The sequence below is a fragment of the Neofelis nebulosa genome, chromosome 13, assembly GCF_028018385.1.
Source record: "Neofelis nebulosa isolate mNeoNeb1 chromosome 13, mNeoNeb1.pri, whole genome shotgun sequence".
Lineage (NCBI taxonomy): Eukaryota > Metazoa > Chordata > Mammalia > Carnivora > Felidae > Neofelis > Neofelis nebulosa.
Genome location: NC_080794.1, coordinates 3900204 through 3913779, shown reverse-complemented (window position 1 = coordinate 3913779; position 13576 = coordinate 3900204). Strand labels below are relative to the sequence as shown.

The window sequence follows — 13576 nt, the reverse complement described above, 5'->3', positions numbered from 1 at the left end:
AATGTATAAATAAATAAATAAATAAATAAATAAGCAAGTACTATGACAGTATATAAAAAGGACTTCACCTACTGGGGATATGGGATGTGTATGTATCCCAGATTTCCCTAAAGAATTCATATCTACATAAAAACAGTACACTCTACCTGCAGGGGTATATCTTAAATATTTTTGTACTTTTCTTCATCTCACACAGTAAGTTCTTCTATATTTGTTAAATGACTTATTCTCATTAAAACTTATTCCTATGAAAATTATACCCTTTTTAACTAGTCTTTTTTTTAATGGTGTACCTGAAGTTGGCTTTAGGATGACTGATACCTTCAGATGAATACTTTGAGAGATAGTTTAGAAAGATACTTTTATTCTTACAAGATTAAACAACTTAAATCTTACCTAGGTTGTAAGGTGATTTCATGATTAATATGGTTAAATAGAAACCATCTAGACATCAAAATAACATTTATAATTCTTAAAAAGAATTATTCACATAAATTATGTACTAAAATAATGTACAGAATTATTAAAAATTGTTTCACTAACAGTACACATAGGTTCTAAAAAATGAAATGTCTTTTAAAAGCACATATTTTCACATTGTATATCCTGGAAGTTTATTTATCACTAATTCGCAAATATCTTTGCATTGCTTGGAAATATTTAGTGAACCAACGTCATCATCTTCTTCAAAGTGATCTGGTGTGCTGCTATCCAGGACATTAAGTTCTAGTTCTGATAAATTAGATGGCAGATAAGAACTCACTTGAGATGTCCGAGGTGACTGGCTTTTTTCTGAAGACTTGCAACCGATTTTTGTTTTAAGTTTAGTAACTTTAGAATTATGCACACTGTTTCGATCTACCTGGTTTCCTTTTTCCTCAGTCCAATGTGATACAGACAAATCACTGGTAGAGATACTAGAATCTTCCTCCAAACTTTTATCTGGAATCCTTGAACTATGAGATCCTTTATGTGAGCGTACTGGTGAGCCAGCTGAAAAAGGTGGGCTAAGAATAGAACTCTTTTCGCTGCTGTTTTTTCTTATGGACAGTCTTGTTTCACTAGACTTACCTGTGTATTGATTATGTTTTGGATTTTCTGCTGCTAAACGGCTATCACAAGCTTGTAAAATTCTGCTAGTATCCTCGGTGGTATAGAAATCTTCGGAAAAGCAAGGACTGGTGAAGTCATCTGAATACTTTAATTCTGAGATGCTTTCAGAGCAACTTCTCCCACTTGGTTTTTCACTCATATCATCAGTAAGAATGTCATCATCGCTGACTTTGACATGCTTATCGTCTATTTCTTTATCTACTACAATTCTGTCAGCAACTGCAACCTGTTGGGAAAGACACGGACTTTGGATTTTCCTTTCCATTTCTCCTTCCAAAATACTTGCATGAGGAAACCTTTCTGGGACAATGGAATCTGAAGGACATATAATTTCTTCCAATAAACCATGATTTGTTCTATGTTCACCACACTCTGTTTTTTCAGTTGCACATTTCAGCTTAGTTTCTTTACCTGTGCGAGGATCATCAAAACCACCACTGATTTGCTTTGAGGTATCACTGTTTTCAGCAAAAGATGCATCTGATTTCGAACACCTATCTTTAGGCAGTTGATGTGGCTTCTGAGGTTGTTCCGCAAAGCTGAATACTTTAACTTTGGATGATGGAAATCTGAGTTTTGCACCCAACATCTGTGCTTGCATTTTTCTATACTGTTCTCTTTTTTCATGCACTAACAACATATCAGGGTTTGTTTGCTTTAAACGTAGTTTAAGTGTATTTGTTAAACCATAAAGCAGCCTCCCCCTTGGAACTCTTTTGGGGGGGTTTCCACTGTTCTTTTCAAAATATTTCTCTTTTTTGAGATTTCCACCTTGGTTCTTTTTATACTGAAGATTCACTGACTTGTCATTTTCCCCCACAGAAAGCTTACCCTTCTTAGATTCAGATTTACATGTGCATTTGGCAGAAGACTCTGGTGACTTCTTACCCTCAGTTCTATATAACCAGGCTAAGTGAGGATGTATTTGAGGGGGGCTTGCCACAGGTTGGTTATATAACAAGGACAACTCAACCAACAAAGCGTTTAACAAAGGCAGCTGCCTTATTGTGTTAATTCTACTTTGTTCAGTTTGCCCGTGATACGCAGTTTGATCACTTGCTCCTTTCTCCTGAACATGCGGAGGATTTATGAGCTTTGGAGGACTCTCATGTGTCCCAGAATCAGCATGTTTCAGAGAATCAGTATGTGCTGGGACAGTTACGTGATTTCCCCCCAGAGAAATACCATCCAATTCCTCAGGGGCATTTATTTGAGGTTTAATGGTGATTGTACCCTGTACAGGAGGCATCTTTTCTTGGGTCAAATGAGTGTAATACAGAGGAGGAGGGCAAAATATGTTGGCTTCAATGTCCAACTCTGTGACTCCCTGCCATGGGGGGCTAACGCTTCTCACCCCACTAGAATTTGAACAAACAGAGCTGGTTTTGCCATGCTCCACAGAAACCGTGTTACTACAGTTGGTCTTACTATGGAAAGCTATTTCCTTCAAATCCTTCTGTGCCTTCGGGATTTTTAAACTCACAAGGGACTTATCAGCATCTCTTGGTCTTGGCTCTGAGTCTGGCTGCTGTGGTTCCTGTGGGGTCTGGGAACTGACCTCTACACGCTCCACCCCACCTCCTGCGGTAGCGACTGGCCGCTCAAGATGGCCCAACAAGCGGCTTCCCAAGTCAGTGAAGCGGTAGCCCAGGGCAATGTCCCCAATCCGCTCCCCGACTTGGTTATGCAGAGGGAAACTTCCTCGATGACCCTGGGAGCAGCCGGAGGCGGCCTGCCCCAGGACCTTGTGGGCGGCGGCGGCCAGCGAGATGCTACAGGCACCCAGGAGTCGCGGGGCAGGAGTCGGGCGCCCAGGGGGCAGCTGCAGCAGCAAGGTGTAAAGCGGTGTCCGAAGGAGCAGGCGGTGCAGGGTAACGGGGTGCAGGCGGAAGAGACAGGACTTGCCGCGACCGAAGCTGACCAGGCCAGGCCGGGGTTCCGGGGCTGGGGCGCCGGGGCCGTCAGGAGGGTAAACCAGCAGGGTGGGGAAGTCCAGCAGGCGGAAGGCCACTGCGGGGCACAGGTCGCGCGACGGCCGTGGTGGCGACGCCTCCTCCTCGTCTTCCTCTTGCTCCTCCTCCACCTCGACCACGGACCGCGGCGGCGGCGGCAGCAGCCCGGCTTCAAGACGCACCCAATCTACGAGCAGCTCCAGCGAGAAAAGCCGCTCGGACGAGGGGACAGCCATTGCTGTTGCCCCTGGAGACGCTGAAGCTTGGGTCTCGCGAGAGACCGGGAGACCACAGCGCCTGTCTCTGCTCTCTCGCGAGACTTAAGGGGGCGCCCCGGCTGGCCTAAGGCTACAGCTGCTGTGGGAATTTTCGCCGCTCAATGTATTTTCCTTTCCAGGCTTGTGTTTACACAATTTCTTGTAATCCCGAGGCATGATCACATGATGGCAAAAACAACAACAACAACAACAACAACAAAAAACAGCAAAACACCAGACTTATTTTTTGTTGTTGTTTTGGTCACGTTTTTATCCCTGCAGATCTCATGCAATTTTGAAGCAGGGTCAAGTCTATATGAGGAAAATTGAAAGTAAGTCAGGACTCCCTTTCCAGACCCCAGGGCTAATGAAAGCCAGTGTACTTTCCAAGGTCTGCCTTCTCTGGCTGCTGATCCACCCCAAAGATGATGACACTGCTCTGAAGCGGCCTGGGAGCCTCTGTTTGGGTGAATTATGGTAGCACTGAAACACAAAGGGGCTGTGATCACATTTCCATTTGAGCAATCACCATGTGTGAAATTGATGTTAATGATTCCATTTAAAAACAAATACACACACACACACACACACACACACACACACACACAGTTGGGGGAAGGGGAAAGATCTTATAACTACCCCAGGTTTTCAAGGAGAGGTACTTCTAACCTCAGCAAATTAGCCAGCCAGATTGGAACCAAGGCTGATAACACAGGGAGCCTTGAATGACAGAGTAAGGAATTTGAACTGTAGTCTGTACAAGTTGTTTTGGATGAATAAGTGTGCTCATAGCAGTGTTTAGAAATACAGAAATACAAATACAAAGGATGGATTCTACTAATAAATTGAATTCACAGCAGTCTATTGGGAGGCTTTCTCACTGGTTCAGATGAGGGAGAATGATGGCCTGAAATTGGTCAGGGTCAGTTTAGAGGAGAAAGAGGTGACAGACGAGTCATTTGTGATAGCAGAATTTGGTGACTAAGGGAGAGAAGTTATGGGTGAATTTTTTTTTTTTTTTTTTTTTTTGCTACTGAAGGAGAAAAAAATGAGGCATAGATTTGATATATATATACATATATGTATATTTAATGTTTATTTATTTTTGAGAGAGCGAGAGAGAGGGTGTGCACAAGCAGGGGAGGGGGATGGAGGATCCAAAGCAAAGCTGGGCTCTGTGCTGACAGCAGAGAGCCCGACCCAGGTTCGAACTCATGAACCACATGAGATCACATCCTGAGCTGAAGTCGGACGCTCAACCGACTGAGCCACCCAGGCGCCCTGAATTGATATATATATTTTTAAAAATTACTTTGGGTTTGGAGGATTGTAGAGTTTGCGGTTCCTGCCAGACATCATGTTTAATTTTAGACAGCTTTATAATTTATAGTTACATTACATCAAAGCTCAGAAGAACATTGTGAAGCTCAAGGGAAATTCAGAATTGGAAGGACTTGATGCTTTAGTGGAAAGACTGAGGAAGGCTCCATTGCAGTATATAAGTAGAATACACTACTCTTGGCCTTGAGAATCTTACTATCTACTTACAGAGGAAACTTTTATCCAGTGACATGCTTAATGGATGGATGACACAAAGCCATAAAAAGCAACATATTCACAAGTGGAAAGCAAGGAGGTATTGAGTCCATATGTGCATCCTGCAACAAGTCTTCTAGATACGGTTAATAGTGTGGCATATCAGCACTTGCATATCTCCCGCATACAGACAGGGAAACCAATGTCCTTCTTCTATAAGGATGTCGCTTCAATAATATGTGAAGTTTCTACAGGGAGAATATGTTCTTTGCCCAGATACCTTATATTATTGGCATTGCAATACATGAATAATATTTTATAATTGTAAATAGGGGTAAACTTAACAAGTGAAACTTCTGGTATGAAAATTAAAAAGCTTCCGCATTCATAGACCATTCATGGAGAAATAGCACAGTGGAATGGCCGAGAGTCCGGATTCTGTAGGCAAACAACCTGCCTCAAATCCTGGCTCCGCGGCCATATATTAGCTTCTCAACAATTTATCATCTTCCTCACCCAAAAAATCAGGTAGATATAGTATCTACCTTAGAAAACTATTACAATATGAATATATGTGATATTAGTATTATAGTACTATAGTATACTATGCTAAGTAGTATAGTATATTTATATGGCCTGGCACATAGCAAATACTTGCTAAGATAAATATCTTTTTACTTATTATTTGCCATTTGCAGACTTTTTAGTTGAGTTTTTTAAAGCGCTAAGGTAGTAATAAGTAATTTATCGGACATGGGCCTATTGTTTGTGATCTGTAAAAGTTTATATGCTCTGTACTCTGCCTTTCATGTGGTAGCCAACTGTTCTTGTCATAGGAAAAGGCAGGACGAGGCAAGAAACTATGGATTCATGCACAATAATACCTTAAGATATAAATCTGCTGTGCAATGTTAAGGAGTTTGAAGTTTTTTTGTGGGGGGTGGCCTGGATTAGGATGTTGGCAATGGCGTGGAGAGAAAGAAACAGACTCGAGAAACACTTAGGAGAGAGATTTAATGGGACTGGTTGATTGATTGTATGTGAGGTGTGAGGGAATGGAAGGTGAAGTCCAGGTTTCTACTTTAGGCAATTAGGTAGGTGGGACAGATACAGAGAAGCAGGGCATTGTTGTAATTGCTGTTAACAAGGAGGTGAGAGAGGCCTGAAGAGAAAACTGTGAGCTTCAGCGTCTGATATGTTGAGTTTGACATATTTGTCACACGTCCAGGTTAAAGGTGTAAGTTAAAAGAGAGATCTGGACTGGAAATACAGGTTTATGAGACATGATGATGGAGATGGTAACCTAATTTCTTCGTATAAGGCATAAAGAAATATGGCAACGAGACTTTTCTCTTTTATGCGTGTTATCTCAGGACTGTGCATATTGTAATAATTTTGGCTTGATTGATAATGAATTAGAATCACATATGATCAGATATGATGCTGACAACCATTTCCGAGGGAATAACTTCAGGGTGAAAAGAGACAAAGTCAGAATCATTAACTAAGGTAAGGCATGATGGGACCTCAGTAATTTTGAGAGGAAAGGGCAACTGGATTAGTGAAACTGATTGAGCTGTGGGTCTGGCTTTTAAAAGGCAGACAGTACGTTACCATGGTAAGGGCTGTGGACCCAAAGGAATGGGTCCAGCAGGTGGGATGGTTTAGCAAGAGTTGTAACAAAATGGCAGTTGTGGGATTAAGTAGGAGAGCAGCATCATATCCTGGGTGGCTGGTCTACTTTGGAGCGGAAATGCGAACATGTGGAGCAGAAATGAGAACATGCCGGAGTGGAAATGCGAACATGTGGGAAAAGATCAGCTCCTGGAGGAGCATGGAGGCAGGTAAAAACCACATAGATGTCGTTGCTCCAACCTAGTTTACTTAGCTTCAGAAAATGGAGAGTAGCTAAGGTGCTACTGAGGGAAGTGAGGTAGACCTCAAGTTTTATGGACCAAATACCGATTAGGAGGAATCTGTAACTCAGGGACCATGAAAATGCCAAGAATTACTCTAGAAGCACCAAGTACTAATTCCAAGCCCCATTAGGAAAGGCATTCTGCTCCCTGTAGACTTCCTGGCTTAGTCAGGATTAGCTCTAAAATCAGATATAACTGCCTATAATTGACATGGGGGCTGAAGATGCCTGCCAGGAGGAGGAACTAAAGTTAAGTAAAGAAAGGGCCAGCATGGAGCTAAGTAGGGGGAAAGTAAATCTAATATCCTTTTTTTAAGAAGAACTTTACACAGTGTTTCCTTTCCCCCGTGTAAAAGAATGCAATCTACAAAAAGCTTACAGCTAGCAGGAAGCTTAATGGTGAGAAAATAGAAGCTTTTCCACTAAGTCAGGAACAAGGCAAGGATGTCCCCTTTTACCACTGCTTTTCAACCCTGAACTGGAAGTCCTAGCAATAAGACAATAAGAAAAGGAAAGGAAAGGAAATAAAAGATTGGGAAGGAAGAAATAAAATTGTCTTTGTTTGCAGGTGCTGTGATCATCAATGCAGAAAATCCAAAAGAACTGACAAACTCTTGGAAATAATAAGTGATAATAGCAATGTTGCAGGATATCAGGTTAATATACCAAAGTCAACAGCTTTCCTATATGCCAGCAATGAACAAGTAGAATTGGAAATTAAAAGCATAATGTCATTTACATTAGCACCTCCCCAAAATGAAATACGTAGGTATAAATCTAACAAAATATGTCCATGATCTGAAACCATGTGTGCCCCATAGGGTTAATGAGGTTGCAACTAATAGAAAATTTAAAGCTTGTTTTTCAAAGAACTGTTTCTCCCTAATCAGCTATTGTATCGTTTCAGGCCCCACTAACAAATCCACTACCTGTCTCTGCAGAAGCCTGGATTCAAGGTCAATTGATATGGTTCCAGCCTATGAACAAGCAATACCCTGCATTCCTTACCCAAGCTAATGAGCCCAAGACCCCATCCAGTTTATACCAGCTCTCAAAACATGTCCCTTCTCCTTGTCCTAACATATCCTCTTGACATCAGGGGATGAAGTTTGCCTCCTTCTGATGTGAAGCCTCCACCCCAAACTGAAGGTGGGGTGTATGTTACATATATGTTTGCTCAATTAACATGCTCCATCTTTCCTCATGAAGAATTGTATGTTTTCCCACCCTTTTCATCAATATGTATGTAGTCTCAACCTCTATGATTATAAGAAATTTGTTCTCTCTCCCTTCTTGGAGGTGAGTTTGACACCTGCCTTCCCATCTCCTTGTTTGGCTGCCTTTCGGATAAACTCTCCTTGCTGCAAACCCAGTGATTGTGTTTGCTGCATGTTGGGCAGATGGACTTGGGTTCTGTTACAGGCCTATAATGAGGAAAACTAGAAAACTGACAAATTCTAAGAAAAACCGAATAGAGAAATAGTCTGTTTTTATGGATAGAAAGACTGAATGTGGTCAAGATGTCAGTTTTTCCCAACTTAATTATGGAATCAGTGCAAAGCCAATCAAAATCCCAAGCATCAAGTTATTTTGCAGATATGAACTGATTCTAAACTGATTCTGAAGTTTATATGGAAAAAACAAAAACACAAACAAATAGAGGAAAAAACAATAAAGTTCATTCGGAGAGGCAAGAGACCCAGAATAGCCAACACAGTACTGATGAATGAAGTTGCAGAACTGACACTACTCATCTTCGGCTATGGTAATTAAGACAGTGTGGTATTGGTGAAAGAATAGACAAATAGATCAATGGGATGGAATAAAAAGCCCAGAAATAGACCCTTGTAACTATCATCAACTGATTTTTTTGACAAAGGATCAAAGGTAATGCAAAAATGCAAAGGCAGTGTTTTCAACAAATGGTGCTGGAACAGTTGGACATCCACATTGAAAAAAATCACAACTTTCACAAAAGTTAATTCAAAATGGGTCACAGCATTAAATGCAAACCACAGAACTATGAAAGTCCTCCAAGACAACATAGGAGAAAGTCTAGCTGACCTTGGGCATACAATCACTGTTTAGATACAACACCAAAGGCATGATCCATGAAAGAAAAAAATGATAAGCAAGATTGTGTTAAAATTAAAAATGTTTGCTCTGTGAAAGACACTGTTAAGAGAATGAAAAGAAAAGGCAAATCCTGGGAGAAAATATTTTCAAAAGATGCATTTGATAAATAAATGTTCATCAAAATATGTAAAGGACTCTGAAAATGCCACATAAGAAAAAAAAAAACCCGACTAAAAAATGGGCCAAAAACCTGAACAGACACATCACTAAAGAAGATACATGAATGGAAAATAAGCATGTGGGAGGGGAGCGGGTGACTTAGTCAGTTAAGCCTCTGACTCTTCGTTTTGGCTCAGGTCATGATCTCATGGTTTGTGGGTTGGAGCCCCATATCAGGCTCCGTGCTGACAGTTGTGAGCCTGCTTGGGATTCTCTCTCTCCCTCTCTCTCTCTGCCCCTCCCCTGCTCATTCTCTATCTCTCTCTCAAAATAAATAAATAAGTAAATAAACATTAAAAAACAAATAAGCATGTTGGGGCAGCTGGGTGGCTCAGTCAGTTAGGCTTCCACCTTTGGCTCAGGTCATGGTCTCTCGGTCTGTGAGTTCGTGCCCCACATTGGGCTCCGTGCTGACAGCTCGGATTCTGTGTCTCCCTCTCTCTCTGCTCCTCCCCCACTCATGCTCTGTCTTTCTCTGTCTCTCCAAAATGAATAAATGTTAACAAAATTAAAAAAAAAATGTAAAAGAATGCTCCTGATTGTATACCAACAGGGAAATGTAAATTAAAGCAAGAGAGTGATACCACACACATCTACCAGAATGACCAAAATCCAGAAAACTGACAGCACAAAATGCTGGTGAAGATGTGGAGCAACAGGAACTCTCATTCATTGCAGGTGGGGATGCAAAATGGCACTGTCACTTTGGAAGACAGGTTGTCAGTATCTTAAAAGTTTAAATGTACTCTTACTATATGATCCTTGCAGTCATGCTCCTTGGTATTTACCCAAAGGAACTGGAAACTTACATCTACACAAAAACCTGTACATACATGCTTATTGTAGACTTATCATAACTATCCAAATGACAATCAGGCAACGAAGATATCTTTCAATAGGTGAACGGAAAATTAACTATGGCACATCCAGACGATAGAACATTATTCAGTGCTAAAAAAAAAAATGAGCTTTTAAGCCATGAAAAGACACAGAGGAAGCTTAAATGCATAATAATAAGTGAAAGAAGCCAGTAAGAAAATCTGTACACTGTCTGATTCCAACACAATGACATTCGGCAAAAAGCCAAACTACGGAGACAGTAAAAAAAAAAAAAAAAAAAAAATCATTGGTTGCCAAGGTGGTTAGAGAAGAGAAAGGGATGAACAGACAGAGTACAGAGGATTTTTGGGACAATGAGAATGCTCTGGATAATACCCTAATGATGGATGCCTACCATTGTACATTTGTCCAAACCTATAGAATGTGCATACCAAGAGTGAACCTTAATGTCAGCTATGGACTTTGAGTGATGCTGATGTGTCAATGTCGGTTCACCAGTTATAATAAATGGACCAGTCTGGTGGGGGGATGTTGATAATGGAGGCGCTTATACACATATGGGGTCAGGAGGGATATAAGAAATCTCTATGCCTTCTGCTCAGTTGTGCTGTGAACCTAACACTGCTTTAAAAAATAGAGACTCTTAAAAAAAGGATATAACAAAAAGGTAGAAGATACAATACAAGTAAGGAGCTAAAACAAGAGAGAATTCTAAAAGGAAAATGGGAAAAATACAGGAAATAAAACCTGCACACTGAACAGAAATGTAAAAAGGTCAGATTAAAGTCCTTTCCCCTTTACTGTATTGAAAAACCCCTTGCAAATGTTTGTCTGGGAACCTCAGCTCCAAATATTGCTTAAGAGACAGATTGGAATTTCTGATGCCCCTGTCTGGGCCTCGGTTACCCCCCTTTGGCTTCCAAAGGCTCCGTATCTCAGGGTTCTGCATACATAATGTATTCCTGAGGCAAGAAGACCTCAATTAGAAGGTTACCATAAACTTCACACAACGTAAACTGTTAAAAAAAAAAAATGGAACTTTCAAAACATTCGCCTTGACATATTCTATTAGAGCTAAAGATGATTTGATTCTAATCCTCAGAATGTGTGCAGGGGTTGACTGTGGATCTCTTTTTCTTTGTTTCTAGTCTTTTCATTCCCTTCTGTTTCTAAGTCTCTGGTTATGGGGAATTGTAGTGTTTTCATGCTGCTGTCATTAAACCAGGGACTGAGTTGTGATCAGCACCATGATGACCACTTCCCATATCATAGACACAAAATAGCTGTTTGTAAATAGTGCAAACAGTAAAGAAATTCTGTAAATTTGTCCCAAGGCTCTGCAACGCATTTTCGATTTCTATTTTAAACCTGCCAGAACTTGGTGTTAGAAATTCCTTCACTTAAAGAAGGACAAAGAAAAAGACTGGGGTGGGGGGGGGGGGAGGGGAGGCAGGGAGTGGGGGGTGGTGGTTGGAGAGTAAGCAAAGGCACTACTAAAGGGGAAGAGAGTGGCTGAAAAGCCCACTCTGATAAATCTTTTCAAGAATCAAGGGAAATCATCCAGCGTCTTAAGGCATTGAACACAATGGGTTCATTAATAAGCTTAACGTTACATAAGACTGACAGATGAAGTTAATTCATGAATTCTCCTTTCTTTCTCATGCAGATAAACACTATCAGGCCTTTTGGCCTCGACCACCAGGTCAGGCTTTCAGAATGCGAATAGCTGGTCCATTTAATGGAGTTAGGTTTTAAACTGGATTTGTTTTAAACAACTACATGTAATTTAGGTCCTTCCAAACAGATAGCCAGCTGTTGTGCTCATAATTAGTCAGATACCTATCTTCTGAAATCTGGGAAGTAAACCAAATCTTAGAACTTCATCAAGCAGACCAGTCCTTCAGGAGACACTGACCATACCCTGGAGCTAGGTGTGTACTAAAATAACTCTCTAGATAGTTCCAATTCTGTAGTGTCTCTTATCTCTGCTTGCCACTGGATTAGGTCCTTTGTAAGTTCTCTTTCTGTGATCCTTAGAGCAACCCCATGAAATTATTGACATGCTCATAGTGAAACCAACTTGGAGAAGGTACAAAATGCATACAAATATGAATTTACACAGCCACTCAGTGACAAAGCTGGCATTAAAATGAAAATTCAGCTCTGCCTGCTTAAAAAAAAAAACACACAACTTATGCTTATCCCAGTAAATTCCCTTAGCTTTCTTTTCTATGCCAAGGAGAGTATTAATACGTAGAAAATGGACAATACCCAATCAAAAACTGTATTTTGGGGTACCGAGGAATAGTGAAATAATACCACAAGGAAGGTAAGAGGCAAACGCAGAATGTGGTTATGTTCCATGAGAAAACCTACCCAGTTGAAATAAGTCAAGGACACGGAGAAAGGGGGAGGGAGATAAGGGGCTGCGCCAATTAAGAGTCATGAGATTTAACCATCAAATGTCTGGTGTGGGCCTTCTTGGGATTCTTCCTCAAAGAAACTATCTAAAGCAACGGCATGCTGGAGACAATAAGTGCAGGGGGATGATAAGCTGGCATTAGATGATAGAAGAGAAGTATTTTTCATGTTAAGCGTGTTCATCTCATGAAGATTATTTAAGAAAATGTGTGTGTCTGTAAGAGAGTCCAGATGAGATCGTAGTGTTGCAAGGTGAACCTCCAGGACCCTGCGGCCTCTGCCCAGGGATGTCACTGTCCCTGGGATGTCACTGGAAGCTCTTGGTCTCGTCTGAAGAAAGAATTCGAGGAAAGACCAGGCACATGGTAGAGGGGTACAAGTAGGAAAGTTTATTCTACCCCAAGATGTGAGAGCCGGCGAGCTCAAGGGGGCACTGCGTGCCTCAGGCTTTGGGTCTCTATCTTCTATTGACAGTTGTTAACTAGAGGATAGAATATTTCTTACTCTGGGAGGGGATTTCTTTGGGAGCAGGGTTTCCCCCCTTTTCTCCCTTACTTGCTCAGGTCTCTGGCCTTCTTTGTCTTGGTCCCATCTGGTTTGATCAGTTTCTTGGGGCTTCGTTTTTTGGAGTGCGGCCGGGACAGGTCTCTGACTTTCTGTCAGAGATAGCTGGCTGTGACTCCCCCTTTGCTGGCCTCCAGCCATCCTGTTGAAACCTAACTAACTGCCTACTCTAACAGTAGGAACGCAGTGACATTGCATAGAAGGGTTTGTAATGCCTCTGGGTTTAAAAAAAAAAAAAATGAGTAGGTAAAGCAAATGTGCTGAAATCTTGATAATTATTGAATCTGTGTGACAGGTATATGCAAGTTCGTTATGCTATTTTCTATACCTGCTTTTCACACACACACACAAAAATATTAGAGCGTTTGGTTCCACAAGTTTCTTACCAGATCAGCTGCAAAAGACTATGAACTGTATATTCCTGGAATATCAGTACTGTAGAAACTAACCATGATGTAGAATAACGTTTCCAGGGAAAACTTCCTCTCCTTGCTGGAGTTGTGAGCTTCTGGACTACCCAAAATTAAGTTTTGATGGCTGTCCCAAGTAGCCACTTAAAGGGTATTTGTAAGTAGGTTATATATAAATAGCATGTCTCCTATTTACAGAGCTTAAAGGCCAAGCATATTTGGAATTCCTTGTGACCTTGCCTGTTTCATCAAGGTCAGCTGCTTAAAGAG

At 41.2% G+C, this 13576-nt stretch overlaps 1 protein-coding gene across 1 annotated transcript; it reads right to left on the bottom strand.

The window, feature by feature from the left end:
* Positions 1-344: 344 nt before the first annotated feature.
* MAP10 (microtubule associated protein 10) lies at positions 345-3340 on the bottom strand. Its single transcript, XM_058696161.1, has one exon. It carries the CDS (start codon positions 3299-3301, stop codon positions 593-595), a length of 2709 nt encoding a protein of 902 aa, XP_058552144.1. The 5' UTR covers positions 3302-3340; the 3' UTR covers positions 345-592.
* Positions 3341-13576: the final 10236 nt, after the last annotated feature.